Raw genomic sequence first — 21602 nt, 5'->3', positions numbered from 1 at the left:
ATTGTCTTTAATCACTGCATTAATGTATTTCAATTGTCTTTGGGATTTCACTTAAAATTATGCGGGTCACTCAAGTATAACAAAGAAATAATTTATGCAAAGCTTACATTTTGTTTAGTACAGGTAATTCAAGAAATTAATAACTCTCCTTCTTCGAAATGTTTGTTGGATATTATCCTACTTATCTGAATTATTTTAATGTTATTGAATTTTGAAATATTTTTAAACAAACCAATATTTTTCTCGATTTTACATATATATATATATATATATATATATATATATATATATATATATATATATATATATATGTATATATATATATATATATATTGTTATGATGTGTTTTTTGTTTGAATGATGAGCAATGAGTAATTTTAATAATATAGGGTTTTTATCGCGGTTCTCAAAGAATTAGTTTGTAAGTACTTTTTTAAATTATCTTTATTATAACTATTATGGAACACACATATATAACTAACCTAGCCAATGTAAATTTAAAATAAACTATCTTTAAATTGATACTCTTATAAAACTAATTAAATTCTATAGACAATGTAAAATTTAAACAAACTATCTTCAAAATTGAAATTGTTATGACATTAACTAAATTATATTAACAAAATTTTGTACCTTTCTTTCACTGAATGCCTAAATGAACTGTTTTCCATTATATATATTCTAATCACCACTGAATGTCTTCGTACTTCGGTTATCCTTGTTTTTGTGAAATTTCTTTTTCCAATTATCAGCTTCTACCAATTTAAGATATAGTTTTCTTCAACAGCATTTATACACCACCAAGTAAACACCATTTATATTTATTCTTCTTTTTAATATACCAATATCCAATTATTATAAGTTGATTTATACTAATCTCCAACCATAATATAATTTCATTTCTTCCAATATACTTTTTTTAATCTTCAATAATTATTTGTGTATAATTATAAATGTGCATTAAATTATATGCATAATTTTTAATCTTCATTTAACTCACTATATTAAACAATTTGACTATTTGTACCTGATTCACTGACTCCAACTAACTTTCATATTTCTTACTAAACTTTTCTGACTGACTTCTTGAAAATTCTGAACAATTTACTTCACTATTCACTAACTAAATGTGTCTATTAACTTTCATAATGAACTGGCCTGACTTCTGACTAAAAACTTCTCTGACTGACTGACTTACTAAAAACTGCCATCTTGAATCCAAATCACGGGTATTTATATCTTTTGGATGTTCCAGAACCATCTGATAAGAAATCATGTTCTATTTAGTTCTATTTAATACATGTCTGAATTTTCTGGAACAAACCATTTCGCAAACATGGCCATCTCCGGAGATCCAGAGAATTCCATTCTTTTCTATTAATAATTTTGTTGACATTTAGGCTTTTCAGATCAGAATAAACATTCAAATTAGTAACTAACACTCTAATTTAATAAAATACACATTTCAAACAATATAACCCCACTTATATTCGTAAAATTCTTAAAATGACACTTAGGAATGGAGGGTATAGTGTGTTGCCTAGTCACATGGCTCACTTAAAAATATCTACAAATTACAATTACTAAAATACAACTTTTTACAATTATTATATGCTAATTTATTAAAATGCCCTCACATAAATATATTTTTATTAAATTCTCTAGTATATAACTTCTTAAAATAATCAAATACTTTTTTATATCTAATATTATGTAGTATATAACTTATAAATTATTTTCTATAAACCCCAATCGTCACAATATATATATATATATATATATATATATATATATATATATATATATATATATAATTCTGGAAGAAGAGATTTTTCAATCCATGATTCACAAAAAATCCCTCCACCCTCCATATCCTCATGATAATCTAGATTCACGTCATTTTTTTTGCAGATATTAATAATAAATCGTCGATGCATCCATTTTCTACACCGCAGTATAAAATTATAATTCTGTCCTTTATTGGGCGGTACTGAATTAGAACACTTTTTGTTATTATTCGTCCAACTTTTTTTCACGGTATCATGAGTACCATACCAGGTTTCATCCAAATAAACAATATTTCGTTTAAAAATAAAGTTTAAAATAATATAAAATATTATACTACCTACCCAAGTGTAAACCACTGGACGGTCGAAACAAAATTTATTGGGGTAACTTACTTTATGGTTTCGGTCGCTCATGCAAATATTGTTTATCTTACGCAAAGAATGCATCGATGATAACTTTATCTGAGCGACTGTACATATTTTACCAGGCTCATCTAAATGTAAATATCGAAGAGAATATTAAAACTTTGTATTATTATACATCTCAGTCATTGATAATTTCGCAGTTAATAACTACTCCTGGTAAAGTACTTTTATTTTAATTTGTATTGCCTGCTTTTATTACAGATAAATATATTTTTACACAGTCTCACCGAAATACGAGGCGACTATACAACAAACACCAATTGCGAATCTGGACCACCATTTACAGTCGAAGAAGTAAAATATGCCATCAAAAGCACCAAAGATGGTAAAGCAGTAGGCCCTGATAATTTTCACTCAGAATTCTTAAAACTTATGGACTATGATGGCATAAAATGGTTGACAAATATATTTAACAGTATATATGATACGGGCTTGGTTCCCCAAGAGTGGTTAGTGTCAACTTTTATAAATCTTCCAAAAAAACCCAATGCGAGAAAGTGCGAAGACTATAGAATTATAAGCCTTATGAGCCATTTACTTAAAACATTTCTAAAGGTCATTCACAAAAGAATATATACAAAATGTGAGGAACAACTAACAAGAACACAATTCGGATTTCGTGATGTTCTGGGAACACGGGAGGCCCTTTTTGCTGTACAGGTGCCATTTCAGAGATGCAGGGATATGAATTGTGATATATACGTATGCTTTATAGATTACCAGAAGGCATTTGACAGAGTAAAACATGACAAATTAATGACTCTAATGCAAGAAATTGAAATTGACAACAAAGATCTTAGAATTATCAGAAACATTTACTACAATCAAACGGCCAAAATCAAAATAGAAGACCAGTTAACTGATAAAATTGCAATTGAACGTGGAGTACGACAGGGCTGTATTTTGTCTCCATTGTTGTTCAATATTTATTCTGAATGGGTATTTAAGGAAGCTTTAGACGGTTGTGCGAAAGGAATACTAATAAACGGTGAATGGTTGAATATCATTAGATATGCAGATGACACTATAGTTTTTGCCGATAATCTGAATGACTTACAGATATTAACAAATCGCATAACAGAAGTCAGCAACAGATACGGACTAGCTCTTAACATAAAGAAAACCAAATTTATGACAATTAGTAAAAAACCAATACTAAACGCTCAACTTACAATCAACCAACAGAATATCGAAAGAGTCGAGCAATATACATATCTAGGCACCAATTTAAATAGCCAATGGGACCACTCAACAGAAATTAAACAGTGAATAATAAAAGCAAAAGCAGCATTTGTTCGAATGAGAACCATTTTCAACAGTCGAGACATATCATTAAAAACAAAATGCCGTCTATTGAACTGCTACATATTCACAGTTCTGCTCTACGGAATGGAAGCATGGACACTGACTGTTGCATCTATGAATCGGCTAGAAGCTTTCGAAATGTGGTGTTTTAGGCGCATCTTACGTATATCCTGGGTTGACAGAGTTACTAATGTGGAGGTCCTGCGTAGAATGGGGAAAGAATGTAAAATTCTCATGACCGTTAAAACTAAAAAGTTAGAATATCTAGGACATGTAACGAGAAATCAAGAACGTTACGGCCTTCTCCAGCTGATTCTCCAAGGGAAAGTAAATGGTAAGAGAGGACCGGGAAGAAGACGCATTTCCTGGCTTCAAAATTTACGAAAGTGGTATAACACGTCTACCACTGAACTGTTCCGCGCTGCAATAAACAAAGTAAAGATAGCCGTGATGATTGCCAACATCCGGAACGGATAGGCACTTTAAGAAGAAGAAGAAGAGTACAACTTTGAAATGGTTCATCAGTCTAAATATTTGGGATTTAAGAGCACTTTTAACAAAAACACTACAAAAGAGAATAACAGAATACAAGCTGGCAATGCTAAGTTTTAAGCAAAAAAATTAAATCCAATCTTTATATTCCTGTTTGACCTTAGCATTAGTTCCCGGTCGTAAAACATTTCTGGGGCTTTTCTTGTGAGTTTTAATTACATTGTTTTATCTATCCTGATTTTAGTAGTTTGTATTACACTTCTGGATTTAAACTTTCAAACCTTTCAAAATTATATGGGTCTATTGATACGTTATATGCCCTATTCTACATCGTCTCTTTTGTCTTTTAATGAACATTTATCTGGTTTTCTCGTTACTGACTATTATACCGTTTTTTTGCTGATAATAGCATTACTCTATAGTATTCTAATAATTAATCGATGGATTAAATCCGGATAGGGGATAGATATAATCTTTACTTTCTTGGAGAAATTATATTCTAACACACAAAAAACCTATTAAATTTCCAAAACCTTCCTTGCATATTATATATACTTATAAGGGGCAGCAGCAATATCAGTACCATAATAATGCATATAGTCCTGGACTGGCTAGTCGTTGGATAATAGAAAGCATGAATGTAGCAGTTTTAATGGCTTGCTAAAATCGGGGAGCAGAGATATCAGTACCAAGTTAATAACTCTTGGAATTGTTGCTTGACCGGCAAAATATTAAATACCAGAAGGTATAACGGTAGCAGTCTCACTGCGACCTCGATGGAGAAGGCAAAGCGAAACAACTTCATTATTATTAAACAACATTATATTTTCTAGTAAAATCATCACGATTTTCAAGACAAATTTTCTAATGTTGGTAATCAAAAGATCATGTACGTACCACCGGATTCCCTATTTCGGTATCCAGCAAACTCCTTGTAATAACGATACAGGAAACAAAACACCAGAGATATAAATAAATAAACCAGAGATCTAATAAAATACAGATTCTCGATTCAAATAAATAAAAAATGAACGAACAGCTTACCAAAATAGAAATAACGTCCTTTTAACATGTAATCCATTAACGGTCCAAGGTACAAAGCAGCTCCTAGCATAATGCTTATGATATAGATTTCATAAGAATCTCTCTCCCGTTCGTAAACGACATCTTCAACAAAGTCCAGAGAGCATGAAAAAAGTTTCACTTAAAATCAACGAGGTGAAAACCAAATACAAGCAAATACACAGAAGAGACCAATTCAATAAATCTAGATAAAACATTAAAGTCAACAACTACGTTTTTTAAAGTATGGAAGACTTTAAATATATTGGATCAATAATCACAGTTAATAATAAAGCCACTGAAGGAATAAAGAGCATATTACAAACTTCAGACCTATTTTAATATAGTGATGCGAATTATGAAGAATGACTAAAACAGATAAGGTCTTATTACTATACTGCTACAAATCCGTATAGATTAAGAACAGATACTGAATGAAGAAAGCTCTTATAAGTCCAGGAGAATTAATTTTATTGACTAAGATAGATCGGACACAAAATCGGATATCTCAAAAAATTAATATTTCCCACAAGACTCACCCAGTGTTGTAGCGCTATGTAATGATGACGATAAAAAGAAAGGGCAAATAAAAAAAGCAACAAAAATGAACCAATGGTGCAGAGCTGCTTAAAAATCTTGATTGGAAATAATTAATAATGTATATTTATAGGTCATTTCCAGAGCCAATGTGCTAATTGTGCGTAAAATAAAACTTTTTACACTAAATCTGCTACAGGACGGTGTGACCCAAATACATCCAAAGCTAAAAACTATCGATGTTTGTATGAAAGATGAAAATTTCATTTTTAAATGCTAATTACAATAAAATGGTAAATTTATCGCTACGGGACATACCGATGTCGCGGTGTCTACCCACGAATTTTATTAATCTCTTTTAAAAGAATATTGGCACATACACATAATCACATAATTGTGGACGGTATCTTGTACATAAATACTAAGAAGGTTGTCGTTGTTATCTAAGACTAAGTTTGACAATTTACAGGAGAACCATGTTGGAGTTCTATTACTCAGGACTCCCACATGAAGAACATTTAGCTGATAGTTGTGCTCCTAAAGCGCATAAGAGTGCTATATCTCACAAAATGAGTTCAATTACATTGCAATTTTTTAAATTTTTCGTGATAAAATGAAGTGATTGATTGTTGTTTTGAAAAAGTAAGTTGTTTTTTTATTTTTGTATTCCTATCATTATATAAATGTACCTGATATTGTAATACCAACAACATTTTTCATAATATATTCTGAAATGAGCTTTCTCTTACTGATAACTAACAAAAGTTTTAATAACTTCTCGTTAATATAATTATGTAGGTATTTAGATTTTTATCTTGTTCTTACTATAGTGCTAAGAAACAAATGTAGTCATAGTCTACTGTATTTTTTTCATAGGTTTCATAGTTTTTAACTGTGTGATAGCCTATGTGTCTATAATAACTTGCGCATAGAAAATAATAGAATTTTGTACCTCATAATTTATGTTTATTATCCTTTGTTGTTTTGGAACAGCTAAAAGTATAGCAATACATTTTAATTGTTAAACAAAAGAGAAAATAAAAACACTTTTTGTGGTGTGCCACTTAACCTTACACAAAATCGTACACAAATAGTCAAACGGTAGTAAAAGTTTCCGATATAGGCAGACGGCAGAGGCATCGCCGCGTACGATGTCCATACTATGACATGTTTTTCATACGGTTTTTGCCTTTCTTTATTTAGGCTAACCGCTACTGTTTTTTTCTTCAGCTTTTCTTCTTAATCTAGATAATCTTAATCTAGAATATCCATATTGTTTGGTTTAGGCGCCTTACGGTTTAGCACGCTGTGTCAGATGCTCTTTAAAGTTTCTTTCAATATTAATATCGTTTGAGAAATTTTTCCCAGATACTTATATTTCGTTACTTAATCTACCATTTGAAGTTCAATCTTCTTTTAATATTAGTTTAAATGGTCCAGTAGTGTGTTCGAACAGTTCAGTTATAAGCAAAATTAGGTGTTGTACACCTAAATCTTTTAGTATCAGTCATAAGTGTATCCATTTGACTCTGTCGAACGCTTTACGATAATCTATAAAACAAATCTATAGTGGGATATTAAATTCCCTAGACTTTTATACTTTTTTTGGACTTTTATAATAATAGCTTTAAAATTAAATGTTTAGTGAAAATCTCTACGCGACTTTAATGCATTAAATATTTTAATTAAAAATCGACATATCTATTGAAATTAGACAGTAAAAAATTATGTCATTAAAGATTGATTTATAAATTATTGTAGTTTAAATTCAACTACGCTATGAAACAAATATTGTATGTCAGTACAGTAAGTAATGTACAGTACAGTACTGCAGTAATCGAAAAATTACAAAGACCTTCCTGTTGTACAGAGTTTTCTTTAATTAATAGGGTAACAAACATTATAATCCTACCGAAGGGGCTTCTACTTTCATAAACTGTTACACGATTACTCTATCCGATGTACGTACATTTATGGAGTAAATGTTTCAGTGCCAATGCATTTTAATAAAAAATACTAATTAATAAAAATGGAAACTTAACTTTTCCAAGTTTATAATAGACACTTTCTTATTTTTGAAAATATATAAAGCAAGTAATATAAATTACCGCCTTGTTTATTAAAACTAAAAAGTAAAAAGTAAAATAAAGTTATGTGTCGGTTAACAATTTATATTTAACTTCATTAGCCAAATAGTCCTGACATTCCTCCATGACTAAATTGATGGATATTTAAATAAATTTCAAGTTCCAAAGTGTACCTGCTGTAAAATTTGAAAATCTACTACTAATACAATTATTGGCAACATCGCAGGAGTTTAGAAATGTACACAAAATGGTAAATACGGATCCCAAAAATGGTTTATCCTGTTGTGGAGTCCACTTAATCCTACATGTTGGTCGGAGTCTACATAAAGCGCTACTCAGATAATAGTATACACGGTGTATATTTTACTGGAGTTAGTATAATACCGTTTTAGAACGGAGCTTACATTAACCGCTAGATGTATATATATATATATATATATATATATATATATATATGTATATATATGTATATATATATATATATATATATATATATGTATATATATATATATATGTATATATATATATATATATATATATATATATATATCTATATATATATATATATATATATATATATGTATATATATATATCTGTAGGAATATTTCTTACTATAAGTATTTAGCATAGTTTTATTCATTAGTTACGCCACTGCAAGGAACCACTTAAACAATATGCTTAAGTCGCTATAAGGGAGACGGGATTCAGAGGCGAAGGGGGACAGGAGATATGTAGACGAGAACACACATTCCTCCTGAGCCGAGGGATTCGATGTTTGTCGCCCGAACTGAGTAGACTTAAATTATCGTGCACACCGAAAAAGACGAAAGACGAAACCAATTAACGACGGGGGTGTTCGATATTTTAATTCGCAGGTCGCAGACAATTATCCGTAATGTTGTGTATTGTAAATGTAAATAACATCGTTACAGTGTATTCTATATAATAAAGACTTTGTAGCAAAATACTGGGTGTGTAGGAGGAGAGAGGTATAAGAAGAGTGGTCTATATATATGGGATAAAATTGATAGAAGTAAAATAGATAACAATTAAGTAAAGAAGTATGAAAAAAAATTGAACGTAATGTAGCTAGGCTAGCAATGTAGGCAAGAGAATGACCACTAGAAACTCAAGGATGGATACGGCCAATTTGCATGCCTTTTAAAGACAGTAAATCAGGAAAATATGTATGATGGATAGAAAAGAAGATATGAAAAATAAATAGATATAATAAAAAATAAACAAAGAAAACAAATTGAGGGCACCAGAAGAGGGATACTACTCTAAAAAGAGTAACGGTCACTCTTCCAGGTATCGTATACTGCTAATATTAATTAAAGTTGATGTAATAAACAAAAATGCTGTAAATGTAAAAAGGTAAGGAAATATTAATAAAAAAAAATTATATGCAAAACAAATTCAAGTTTATTAAATATAACTTCTTAGATTCTGACAATCTCTAAGTTACCAAAAAGTATATGAAAATTTCACAATATAATATTTAAAAAAAAATGTTGAAAACAACTATAATAAAAAGTTGAAAACTAGACAGAATAACTCTGATATAGAGTGTACAACCTACATCTAGGTTAAAAAAACAACCTTAAACAAAATAATGCTAACGTTGGAAGAACGTATAGCCAAGTAAATATATCAAACTTACCTACAATATGACCAACAATATTGTTAAACAACTCTAAATTCAAATATAATAAATAAGTAATATATATAAATGGGAACAAGCCAAGTTAAACAATTGAAACGGTCTATTATCCTGAAGGGATAATAACCGGAGTTAATAACGCAAGATGAAATATAAAAAAAAATTAGTTAAGTAAACAAATAATGAAATAATTAAAGTTAATAATGAAATAAATGGTTAATACAAAAAAACAATGGAAGATAATCTCTGGGTAGAATTTGAGCTCAAACTTACCGATACCTTACATCAAGGGGAGTTATATTAATTAATATATATATATATATATATATATATATATATATATATATATATATATATATATATATGTTATAAAAAAACTAGAACTGGTGAAACAAGATATATATATATATATATATATATATATATATATATATATATATATATATATATAGTTCTGAATCAAAAACCAACTGTCCTCCTAGGTGAAACAGTTGTCTGGAAGAATACTCCCGAATGGCTTCGGTGTCCCAGCGAAGTCCTCCTTGAGGTCCGAAATTAGCACGGAGCTGGTGCTAATTGGCTCAGTTCCAATGATTACGGTCCTGCCCTACCTCTAGGTGCAGGCTAGGGAAAAAAAATGAGGGTGGAGTAGACAATACCCCCCCTGGCTTGTCCCAATGACCCTGATTCTAATAGAGTTGAAGTGGTACTCTTCCTCGGATGTTCTGAGGGAAATTTATAATTCCATGGTAGGTGGCTGAAAACAATTCCCCGTTACTTCTAATCTCAACATTGATAAAAAGAAATCAAAGAAGAAATGAGGAAAGTTTCTTTCAGCATAAGAAACCGGAGCAAAAAGATAATTATGGTAGATAAAAAAAACCCATCCAATCGGATGTAGCGTGACCTTGCTTCACATAGAGTAAAAATATAATGGCCTTGAACAAAATACTGTATTAAAATATGAAATAATTAATCTGAATAATAGGATATAGATAAAATACTCTAATGTTCATTAAAATATCTGTGGAAATTGTAATAGATGTTAGAGATATACGAAAAAATTCAAAATTTTAATCAGATTCATGCCAGAATGATTGTAAGCGGCCATATTATGCTTGAATTCGTGACCCAAAGTCATTCTGAATACCTTAAGGATGTGGGAACAAAAGTTAGTTTTTATAATATAAAAAAATTATTATTTACCAGATAACTAATCAATTCCGTGCTAGAAATCTCACTTCAACTTCCCGAGTTTCCGAAAACACCGTTAATTAAATTTTTATGGTTATACTTAGAATATTTAACTTCTTGAAGTGAAGGAAATTCTATGCATTAATTGGATTTTCTTTCGCTAACTGCCACCTTCGCACCACTTCAAACGCCCGATCAAAAGTAAATTTTGATTCACAGTTAATTAACCAAGAAGAGCCAATTTCCATTTCCCCCTAATCTCCTGTCATCTCTCTGGTTCGCAATGATACCAAATTAGATCAGAGTGACAACTTAAATTATTAAAAATACACACTTAATGGGCAAATGAACACTTAAAGTTAGGCAACCCATACTACATCTCTGAAATTATTTTACTATAAATTGTTTATTATTTTGATATAAATTGTAATAAAAGTAACGACTGTTACAACTTCTCGCATAGATCGCGGACTTTTAATATAACGTTAACCCTCTTCAAATAATAAAAGAACTTAATTAGACCTACATTTTGGGGGCTCAACCGGGATTATTTCGAAAGAGACAGTAACGTTTATTTGTGCCGCTAATTATGGAAGCAAGATTATAAAAGACGCAGTTTGTGAAAATGAAGTGACTGTTGTAACATAATATGCCAAGAGGCTGAAGTGGCGAGACTATTGACGACGTTGCAGACGACGACGATAAGATTAATTTATGGTTTATGGATGTTTGGACCCACTGGATGATGACAAATGATCAGGTGACTTTGTTCCTTTAATAGATCGTGCGAAGATTATTTTTTTTATCATGAGCTGTGAACATTAAGAAAAGAACTTTTAAACAAACAAAAGTATTTGTAATTATTTGTTGATTTAACTTTACTCTGTTGATGTGAGGACTTTTGATTTTGATAATGATAGTTGATAATTGACTATAATATTTTAAATTGAATATTAAAAATCAAAATCTTTTAGTAGGATATTTTGCTTTATTCTGAGATATTATTGTACTTATTATATTGTTGTAATATAAAGAGATAAGATTTGCGAATTAAAAGCGACCACAACCTCGTTCACAGTAATACTTATTTAGACTACACTCAGAAAAATAATCTATAAGTTTTTAAATTTTTCATTTTTTTATAAATTTTTAAATTTTTTATTTTTTTTTTAAATAACTTTGATATCAATTTTTAAAATGCAGTCTAAACAAACGACTCTTACCGATTTTCAAAAAATTAGTTATAATATTAAAAATTCGGCATATAAAGCTGTTAAGGCGTTGCATATTATAGCATATGGTGATGAAGGGGTGCCGCGACAAACAAGAAGAAACTTGCGAAATTTTTCAGGCTTTTCGTGGGATAAAAATGCCAGCGAATATGCTGATAAGATAAACGACATAAAACAGAAATTAGATATGCCAGACTTAGTTGCAGTCTGTAACGTATTGGATCTGGATTATTCGGGTGCAAATGACGACGTAATTGAACGTATTTGTTCGTTTTTGAATGAATTAAATGTAGATGACAAGAATGACGAAGATGACGATGACGATAACGATGCAGACGACGATAAAGAAGCTTATGACGAAGATAAAGACGTTTATGACGATAAAGACGGTTTCGACGATGAAGACGATAATGAATACGAGGAAGAAACTGAAACTAGGCCAACGATGGCTTTAAAGACGAAGAAAAAAACAAAATCAGGTAGAATGACGGCCGGTAAAGTAAATGATTCTTTTGCTTTGACTTTTAAAGACGTAGAAGACAGCATAAGACCCTTCTACGGAAAAGACGATTATCCGGTGAGAAAATGGATTACTGACTTCGAAGAAATTTCTGAATTAATGGGATGGAATGATTTGCAAATGCTAATTTTTGCAAAACGATCCCTAAAAGGAATTGCGAAACTGTATATTCAGTCAGAAAAAGGAATTAATAGCTGGAAACTATTGAAGAAAAGACTTACTTCGGAATTCGAAAATAAAATAAGTAGTGCTGAAATACATAAAATGCTGATGCGTAGAAAGAAGAAACATGATGAAAGTGTACAGGAGTATGTACTGACGATGAGGGAAATTGGTAGCAGAGGTAACATAGAAGACGAGGTCATAATACAATATACAATATAAGGCATTCAAGACGACCCTGTTAACAAAGTTGTACTTTATGGCGCAAACAACTTCAGAGACTTCAAGGAAAAAATTAAATTGTATGAACTCATTAAAAAACAGACGGCACACAAATCCTCTACAACTGAAACGCATAGAAAGAGGTGGACAAACAATGAAGTACGACGAGATGGTAGAAACAATGAAATACGACGAGATTATAGAAACAACGAAGCTAGAGGAGATGACAGAAGAATGTCGGAAAACAGAATTAAGAAAGAAGAACAATGTTATAATTGTGGAAATCGAGGGCACAGATCGAAAGATTGTCCTGATAAAGCCAAGGGAACGAAATGCTTCAAATGCAACCAATTTGGACACGTTTCTTCTCGATGCAAGGCTAAAGAAGATAGACTTTCGACTTCTGGTCAGGTAAATGTCATTGACGTAGTATATAAAAACTCAGTGACCTTAAAATTTGGAAAAATATCGTTACGTGCATTGTTTGATACAGGAAGTGACATAAGTGCAATGAGACAAGATATTTTTTAAAAGCACTTTGATGACGTCATTCTTAAGAAGAATATAGTAGAGTTAAATGGATTAGGAGGTATTAAGGTTAAAACTTTAGGTTCTTTTAATATAATAGTGGAAATTCAAGGCGAAGATTTCCATATTTTATTTCATGTAATCCCAAAAGGAGCATTAGACGTTGAAGTTATTCTTGGAAACAATATACTAAAACAAGCAGAGGTTACCATAACCGAAGATAGAATTATTGTATGCAAAAAAGAAGTAGATAATATGATAATGAGGATTGCAGTTGACGAGGCAACACACGATGATAATCTACAACTGGAACATATAAAAGACCCAAATATTAAGATGGAGATAAAAGAATTAGTGGAAAATTATGAACCGCGACAGACCAAGACTACAGATATAAAAATGAAAATAATTCTAAGTAGCGAAGAACCGATACACCAAAACCCAAGAAGGCTATCAATACCAGAAAAGCAAGAAGTAGGTAAGCAAATTGAGGAATGGATAGAGAAAAAAATAATTCGACCTAGTACATCCGATTTTGCAAGTCCAATTGTACTCGTCAAAAAGAAAGACGGACAGATCAGAGTTTGCGGTGATTACCGAAAACTTAACCGGAATATAGGAATAAGATAGATTTCCATTACCTTTAATAGAAGATGTATTGGATCGGTTACAAGGTGCAGAATATTTTAGCACAATAGACCTCAAGAATGGATTTTTCCATGTACCAATAGAGGAAGATAGCATTAAATACACGGGATTCGTCACCCCAGACGGACAATACGAATTTTTAAGGTGTCCGTTCGGATTGTGTAATAGTCCTGCAGTGTTTCAAAGATTTATTAGCCACATATTTAGAGAGCTGACATCCAAGAACATAGCAATTTACTATATGGATGACATAATAGTTTTAAGTAAATCCGAAGAAGGAGTTGTACGTTTAAAGCAAGTACTCGAAGTAGCTAGGGACTACGGCTTAGAGATAAAGAAGAAAAAGTGCCAATTTTTACAGAAAAGAGTAACGGTTTTAGGATATATTATTGAGGACGGCAGAATTCAGCCATCGGATGAAAAATCAATGGCCATAAAGAAATTCAAGGAACCAACGAACTTTAAGCAGATTCAGTCATTTTTAGGCCTGACTAGATACTTTCGTAAATTTGTACCGGCATATGCTACGATAGCTAAAGCATTAAGTGATCTACTCAGAAAAAATCAAACATTTGAGTTTGGATCAAAAGAAAGGAGTGCATTTTCAAAACTTAAAGAGCTGTTAACTAGTCAGCCGGTGTTAGAGATTTATCACCCAGATAGAGAAACCGAGTTACACACAGACGCTAGCAGTCATGGATATGGAGCTTGTCTTCTACAGAGATCGAGAGAAGATAATAAGTTTCACCCAGTTTATTATATGAGCAAGAAAACAAGTCCAGCCAAGGAAAAGTATACAAGTTACAAATTAGAAGTTTTAGCTATAATAGAAGCAGTGAAAAAATTTCGTATCTATCTACTCGGAATCAAATTTAAAATAGTAACGGATTGTTCCGCATTTACTAAGACCATGAATAAAAAAGATTTAACTACCAGAGTTGCGAGGTGGGCTCTGTTACTGGAAGATTATCAATACGAACTGGAACACTGAAAGGGAACAAGGATGGCTCATGTAGACGCTCTCAGTCGATACCCTATAGTCATGATAATAAATGAGACATCAGTAGTACAAGAACCAGGTTTTATAGAAAGAATAATGCATGCTCAAGAAGCTGATAACCACATTCAAGCAATAAAGAAAATACTTGCTACGGAAGCTTACGAGGACTTTCTGATTAGAAACAATATTCTATTTAAATATGACGAAGGTAAGGAATTGTTAGTTATTCTGAAACGAATGCAAACAGAAGTAATTAAACTGTTACACGACGTAGGACATTTTGCTGTAACAAAAACACAGGAGTTAATTCAAAGAGAATGTTATATTCCTAACCTCAAGGAAAAAGTCGAGCATTGTGTAAGAAATTGTATTAAGTGCATACTTGGAAGTAGAAAAGAAGGTAAAAAAGAGGGTTGGTTACATCCGATACTAAAAATCGATGGACCTTTACAAACATTTCATGTTGATCATTTAGGACCGTTAGCTACAACCAACAAGAACTATAATCACATTTTGGTGATCATCGACGATTTTTCTAAATTTGCATGGTTTTATCCTACAAAATCAACGGAGGCAAAAGAAGTCATAGAGTGTATGAAGAGGTAACAGAAGGATTTCGGAAATCCTCTCCGAATAATATCCGATAGAGGTACCGCATTTACAGCGAACGAGTTCGAAGAGTATTGCCAAAGCGGAGAAATTAAGCACATTAAGATTACGACAGGTGTACCAAGAGGCAATGGCCAAGTAGAACGTGTCAATAGAACGTTAATCCCAGTATTAACCAAATTGAGTATAGAGGAACCGACGAAGTGGTATAAGCATATTTATAAGTTGCAACAGTTTTTTAATTGCACTTATCAAAGAAGCATTGATGCTACGCCATTCGAAGTACTCTTTGGGACAAAGATGAAGAATAAAGAAGATCTAAGGATGAAAGAAATAATAGAGCAGGAAATGATCAAACAATATGATGAAGGTAGAGACATGTTAAGAAACGAGAGTAGACGTCAGTTAATCAAGGTCCAGGAGGACAATAAGCGCAGGTATGACTTACGAAGGAAGAAGCCGAGAATGTATAGAAAAGGGGACCTAGTGGCAATTAAGAGAACGCAGTTTGGTGGTGGACTCAAACTGAGGAAGAAATATCTTGGACCATATGTGGTAGTAGATGTTAAGCCCAATGATAGATATGATGTGAAAAAGTCAGGATATCATGAAGGCCCCCTGAGCACATCAACGTGCGCTGAATATATGAAGGCATGGGTAGAGAACCAATCAGAATCCGAGTCGGATTCCTAGCAGGATGGCTGAATGTAGGAATATTTCTTACTATAAGTATTTAGCATAGTTTTATTCATTAGTTACGCCACTGCAAGGAACCACTTAAACAATATGCTTAAGTCGCTATAAGGGAGACGGGATTCAAAGGCGAAGGGGGACAGGAGATATGTAGACGAGAACACACATTCCTCCTGAGCCGAGGGATTCGATGTTTGTCGCCCGAACTGAGAAGACTTAAATTATCGTGCACGCCGAAAAAGACGAAAGACAAAACCAATTAACGACGGGGGTGTTCGATATTTTAATTCGCAGGTCGCAGACAATTATCCGTAATCTTGTGTATTGTAAATGTAAATAACATCGTTACAGTGTATTCTATATAATAAAGACTTCTCGCATAGATCGCGGACTTTTAATATAACGTTAACCCTCTTCAAATAATAAAAGAACTTAATTAGACCTACATATATATGTATATATATCTACGGCATAAAGTGGACTCCGCTAATGTTAAAATTCAGGTTTAATTGAGCTTCGTGGTCAAGTGAATACCGATATACGGAGCTCGGCAATACCGATATACTGATCGATACCGATATACCGATATACCGAGTTTGGCAACTGTGCGATTATACCGTTTTTTCAACATATACCCTGAACGGTTCATATAGGCTCCTTATTTTTATCTACTATTCGTAGACAGTGTAATCTCATACGCATTACACTGAGTAACAGAGGATATCTTATTACCTGGTATAACTACGTACTAAAAGGTAACTGGTTCTTTAAAAACAGGTATATAGATACAAAAGGATTTGGGCTTATTATTTAATGGAATGTTCGCTTGCATAGAAAATTTTATTTTTTCTGCATTTTTAAAAATGTTGTTCTTTTATTTAATATAATTTATCATTTATCAATGCCGAACTCGATGTTTTTTTTTAATTACAGAAATTTCGTAATATATTTTGTTTACGTGAGTATGTCTTTGTACGTTTTTTGTAAGCATCCGATTAATAAAAACTAATTTTATTTCATCCAATCTTCTGCGATATCCTGTATAAAGCTTTTTTATTATTTTAGTTCTGGTCTTATTTGTGTACTACATATGATATCTCGATAAAAGGTTATCTCAAAATAAATATGGTTAAGAGCTACAATAGATATTTTTGTGTTAAAATGGGTAGTAGTGTGCACAAAAAGAAAGAATGGTTAATTTGTCTAACAAGGTATATTCGGCAGCAGATGCATATAGTGCAAGCGTCTATGTTTTAAGGGCGGAAGGATGTGCACCTCATTTTTAGCTGACAAGCTTGCGAAAAATATTATTTCTGGTCCTCAATTTACCTTTTAGTTTTAAACAATAATCTGTGACTGACCCCGTGCGATACAAACTTATTTCAAGGAATTTATAGGAAGTCTACGTTCAACAATTTCATGACATTATTGAATGTTCAGTTTTGTGAAAGCGTCTATGTTAGGGAAATTGAAGGTTTTGGCTGAAAATTAATTCGTAGTTTATTTTTATTGTGCAATAATAGGTGTATCGTCTATATAATAGAAGTCCTAGTATCTACCGGTATGAATTGTTCGTTTGTGTAAATGTTATACAGTGTAGGTGCCTTTATGCTACCCCAAGCGAGACCGTTCTTCATCCGCTATTCTTACCATTGTGTGATACAAAAAATATTCTCTTGTGTAGGCATACGCAGACAATATAAGTGAGTTTGTTATCTAAGGTGATATCATATAGTTTTTGGAGAAATATTCTGTAAGTTAAGGTGTCGTAAGTGGCATTTAGATTGAAAAATACCACCCCTGATACCCGTGCCCATCTTTGATTTAGTATTTGTGATGTACATGATCTTCCCTATCTACAGCCACTTTTGTCTTTTAATTTGAGTTTTTCTTCTAATATCGGTGATATCATATTAACGATGTTGTGCAAAAGTATTTTGAATAGCTGACAAAATAAAGATATTGGCCGATAGTTTTTGTGGTCGTTGGAGTTTTTGCCAGGTTTAAGCAAGGTAAAAACTTTGGCTTGTCTCTAGACTTTGGGTATCTCCTAATTTGAATACAGTTGTTCATCATCTGGATAAGCCATTGTAGTGTTTTTGGTCCAGATTTCGTAATAAGCTTTGTGCTCAGATCCTCAATGTCGGTATTTGTATTATTTTTCATTAAATATGTAGATGGTGGATCCAAGCTCAACATCGTTAAAAGGTTCTCTCAGCTGACTGGTTTATCCTTTCTTACTATGAGTTGTTCTTTGCTTCTTTTCCGATAAAAATAGTATGTCTATATCTAAAATGTGGTTTTCAGCGATCAGCTATATACCAAATACCCTAGGTTAGGCCCTATATGTGTTTCCTGTACTAGAAATTAGTCAGATTCGTGTTTAGCTCATATGTCTGATAAGTTTAAGTAAAGTAAAGTTTCTTTAAAACATATGTCATAATAAATACATATAAAACATATAATAACATATGTCTATAACTGTTTTTAAAAAAAAACAGTTATAGACATATGTTATTAGAGTAGTTGGTCCTAAAAAGGACCAATTTGAGAAAATCATATTAAAGGGGTGACTGAAGAATTAGCCGATTAATTAATTAATCATTACCCGGGGTATGCCCGATTGCGGTGGTCTTATTAGTACTTCAATCTTCCTAAAGGCTTTTTTTAAGCTCCATAAGTAATGCGTGATCTTTTACTTTTTATTAAAAATTTAAATTTTACATGCCGTGTATTACTTTTTGAAGATATGTCGAATCAGATTTGTATAGTAATAATTTTAGGTTCTAAAGAGCCTCTTTGTGGAAAATAAATAAGTTTGTGATATCTGTCACAACTCATATATAGATAATACAAAAATAAACAGTTAAAATAAGTGTAAACAATTTCAACTACATACATACTACGATATCATCACTGTTCAGGTAATGGGTTTATCACAGATATCAAAGGTTACATTTTAATTCAATGTTCTATTTACGTATCTTCAATATTAAAAAAGTAGAAAAAGACATGTTTATGCTTTTATTTTTTTAAATCTATTCTATTTTCTTTCTAGAGTTCCGTCTTTTTTGAACGACCTGTGTTCTTTTTTCAATTGGACACTTATCCAAAGCTATGACAAATACTCTGTCCTCTGCTATTCTACATTAATATGGCATTCATTATTTTCTCTAAACACTCTGTCCTCTGCTATTCTACATTAATATGGCATTCATTATTTTCTCTAAACACTCTGTCCTCTGCTATTCTACATTAATATGACTGATTTATTTTATTTTTCTTGCAACTATTTTAATGTTTATCCTGTGTATCTTCTTCTTCTTTTTCTTTTTATATAGACATAACTCTGTCTGTTTTTCAATGTGCCTCCAGTAAGTTGCCTTTCCATCGTTTTCGTGGTCTTCCTACTGATCGTCTTCCTATGGGTTAACCGTCTCTTGCTGTCTTTATTGTTTTATTTGTTGTCATTCGGCTTATATGATCGTTCCATTCTACTCTTCTATTTCTTAACCAGTTCTTGATGTTCTTCACCTTGCATCTACGTCGTATATCTGTACTTCTAGCTCTGTCCCATAGTGTCTTACCATCAATTTTTCTAAGTGTTTTCATCTCTGCTGTTTCACATCCTTTTTGTTCTCGCTGTGTCAGGTCTTGTTTCTGCCGCGTATGTCATTATTGGTCTATGACTGTTTTGTAAATTCTGCCTTTCGTTTCTTTTCCGATATTTTTATTTCTTCATAATGTTTCATTTAGGCAGCCTGTGGCTCTGTTTGCTCTATACACTGGGTCTTCCACTTTAGTTTCGAGCTTTCCGTAGCTAGATAATGTGATGCCTAGATATTTAAGCTCCAACACTTGTTCTATTATCTGACCTTCCAGCTCCAATTAACATCTTAGTAAATTTGCTGTTGTAACCATGCATTTTGTCTCTTTTGGGGAAATTAACATGTTAAATTTTCTGGCGGTTATATAAAATTGGTGCAGCATACGTTGTAAATAATCTTCACTTTGAAAGAGTAGTATTGCGTCGTCTGCACAGCAGATTATTTTAATTTGTTTTTCTTCCATTTGGTATCCTTTTTTAGTTCTTATTTATTATTATTTCATCCATAATCAGGTTGAATAATAGAGGACTCAGGGAATATCCCTGTCTTACCCCATTGTCACCTTCAATAGGGTCGGTTAGTTCTTCTTCTACTTTTACTTTTATTGTGTTGTTTTGGTATATATTTTCGATCGTTTTGATTTTTCCTAGAGGTATCTCTCTTGCGTACAATAAGCGGATAACGTTTTTTTAATTTGTGTATCTTCTGTATATCATTATTTCTTTTGTGTATTAAAAGTTAAATTTTGGTTATTATTTCCTAAGATTCTCTTAACGTGTTTATTAATTGTCTTGTTTCATGTGTATCAAGATATGTGTGTCATGATAGATTATAATGCATATTTCATTTAATGTAATTAAAGTGCTCTTTGCCTTTGCCAATTACTTTCTCACTTCCTCAGCGATGGGTCTTTTTTTCCTCATCAATAACCTTATCTTCGCTCGATACAGCTATTTTAACCCTCTATAGCCCCGTGTGTACTCAAGGCAACAAAGGAGTTTTTGATTCAGAAAACTTTTTTAAAACAATTTCCGACTCTAGTATGCCCTCTGTTAATTTCAGGCAACATTTGGTTATACATTTAATACACTCTATGAAGCTATGACGAAACCTATATGGAAATGTTTAACAGTATGTCAAATGGACATGGCTGCCTTATTAGTTTGTATTTTTGATAGTGATTTATTGTTGTAAATTGTATACAATTTATATAAAAATAAATACAGAGGCATTATATCAGCATTTAGATATTGATTACCGTTGACATTTGTTTATTTTATTGTGTTGTTTCAGTACTGTGATAAAAAACAGGTATGTTGCTTTGAATCCACACTGGACCATATTATTTTAAATTATTTCTTTAGGATGGATACAAAAACGTTCTACGGGAAAAGCAGTAAATATCCGAGGAATCCAAAGACTCTGACTTTGATAGTGATAATAAGAGAGTGATAATAAATTTTCCAGGTACTCAGATATCAATCGATCCAGGATCAAATAAAATGGAAAATGAAGACGATTTGTACGAAGCAAATTTATACCAGGATACCAATTTATATTTAGACCAAGATGAAGATGAGGACGATACCGATAAAACAGAAAAACACACTGAACAAAGTGTATTCAAAAGGTCAAAAATGATCGTAAAAAACATTCAGTGGAAGAGTGGTTCCCGAACAATATTTCCAATTCCAGAATGGAAAGGTAATTTACCAACATGCAAATTATTAGAACCGAAATTCCCTCTAAATTTTTTTAAAAAGATGATATCTACCAATATGCTGGAAAACATAGTAGAACAAAGTAATTTGTATGCACCATTTATG

The 21602-nt window shown here is 32.0% G+C and overlaps 1 protein-coding gene across 1 annotated transcript; it reads left to right on the top strand.

The window, feature by feature from the left end:
* The first annotated feature begins 11751 nt into the window (after window positions 1-11751).
* Window positions 11752-14857, top strand: LOC140433776 (uncharacterized). Its single transcript, XM_072521753.1, has 4 exons — window positions 11752-12649; window positions 12692-13101; window positions 13225-13807; window positions 13869-14857. Exons 1-4 carry the CDS (start codon window positions 11752-11754, stop codon window positions 14855-14857), a joined length of 2880 nt encoding a protein of 959 aa, XP_072377854.1.
* Window positions 14858-21602: the final 6745 nt, after the last annotated feature.

The sequence above is a fragment of the Diabrotica undecimpunctata genome, chromosome 2, assembly GCF_040954645.1.
Source record: "Diabrotica undecimpunctata isolate CICGRU chromosome 2, icDiaUnde3, whole genome shotgun sequence".
Lineage (NCBI taxonomy): Eukaryota > Metazoa > Arthropoda > Insecta > Coleoptera > Chrysomelidae > Diabrotica > Diabrotica undecimpunctata.
The sequence above is the reverse complement of the archived record's forward strand: the minus strand, read 5'-3'. Positions and strand labels throughout refer to the sequence as shown.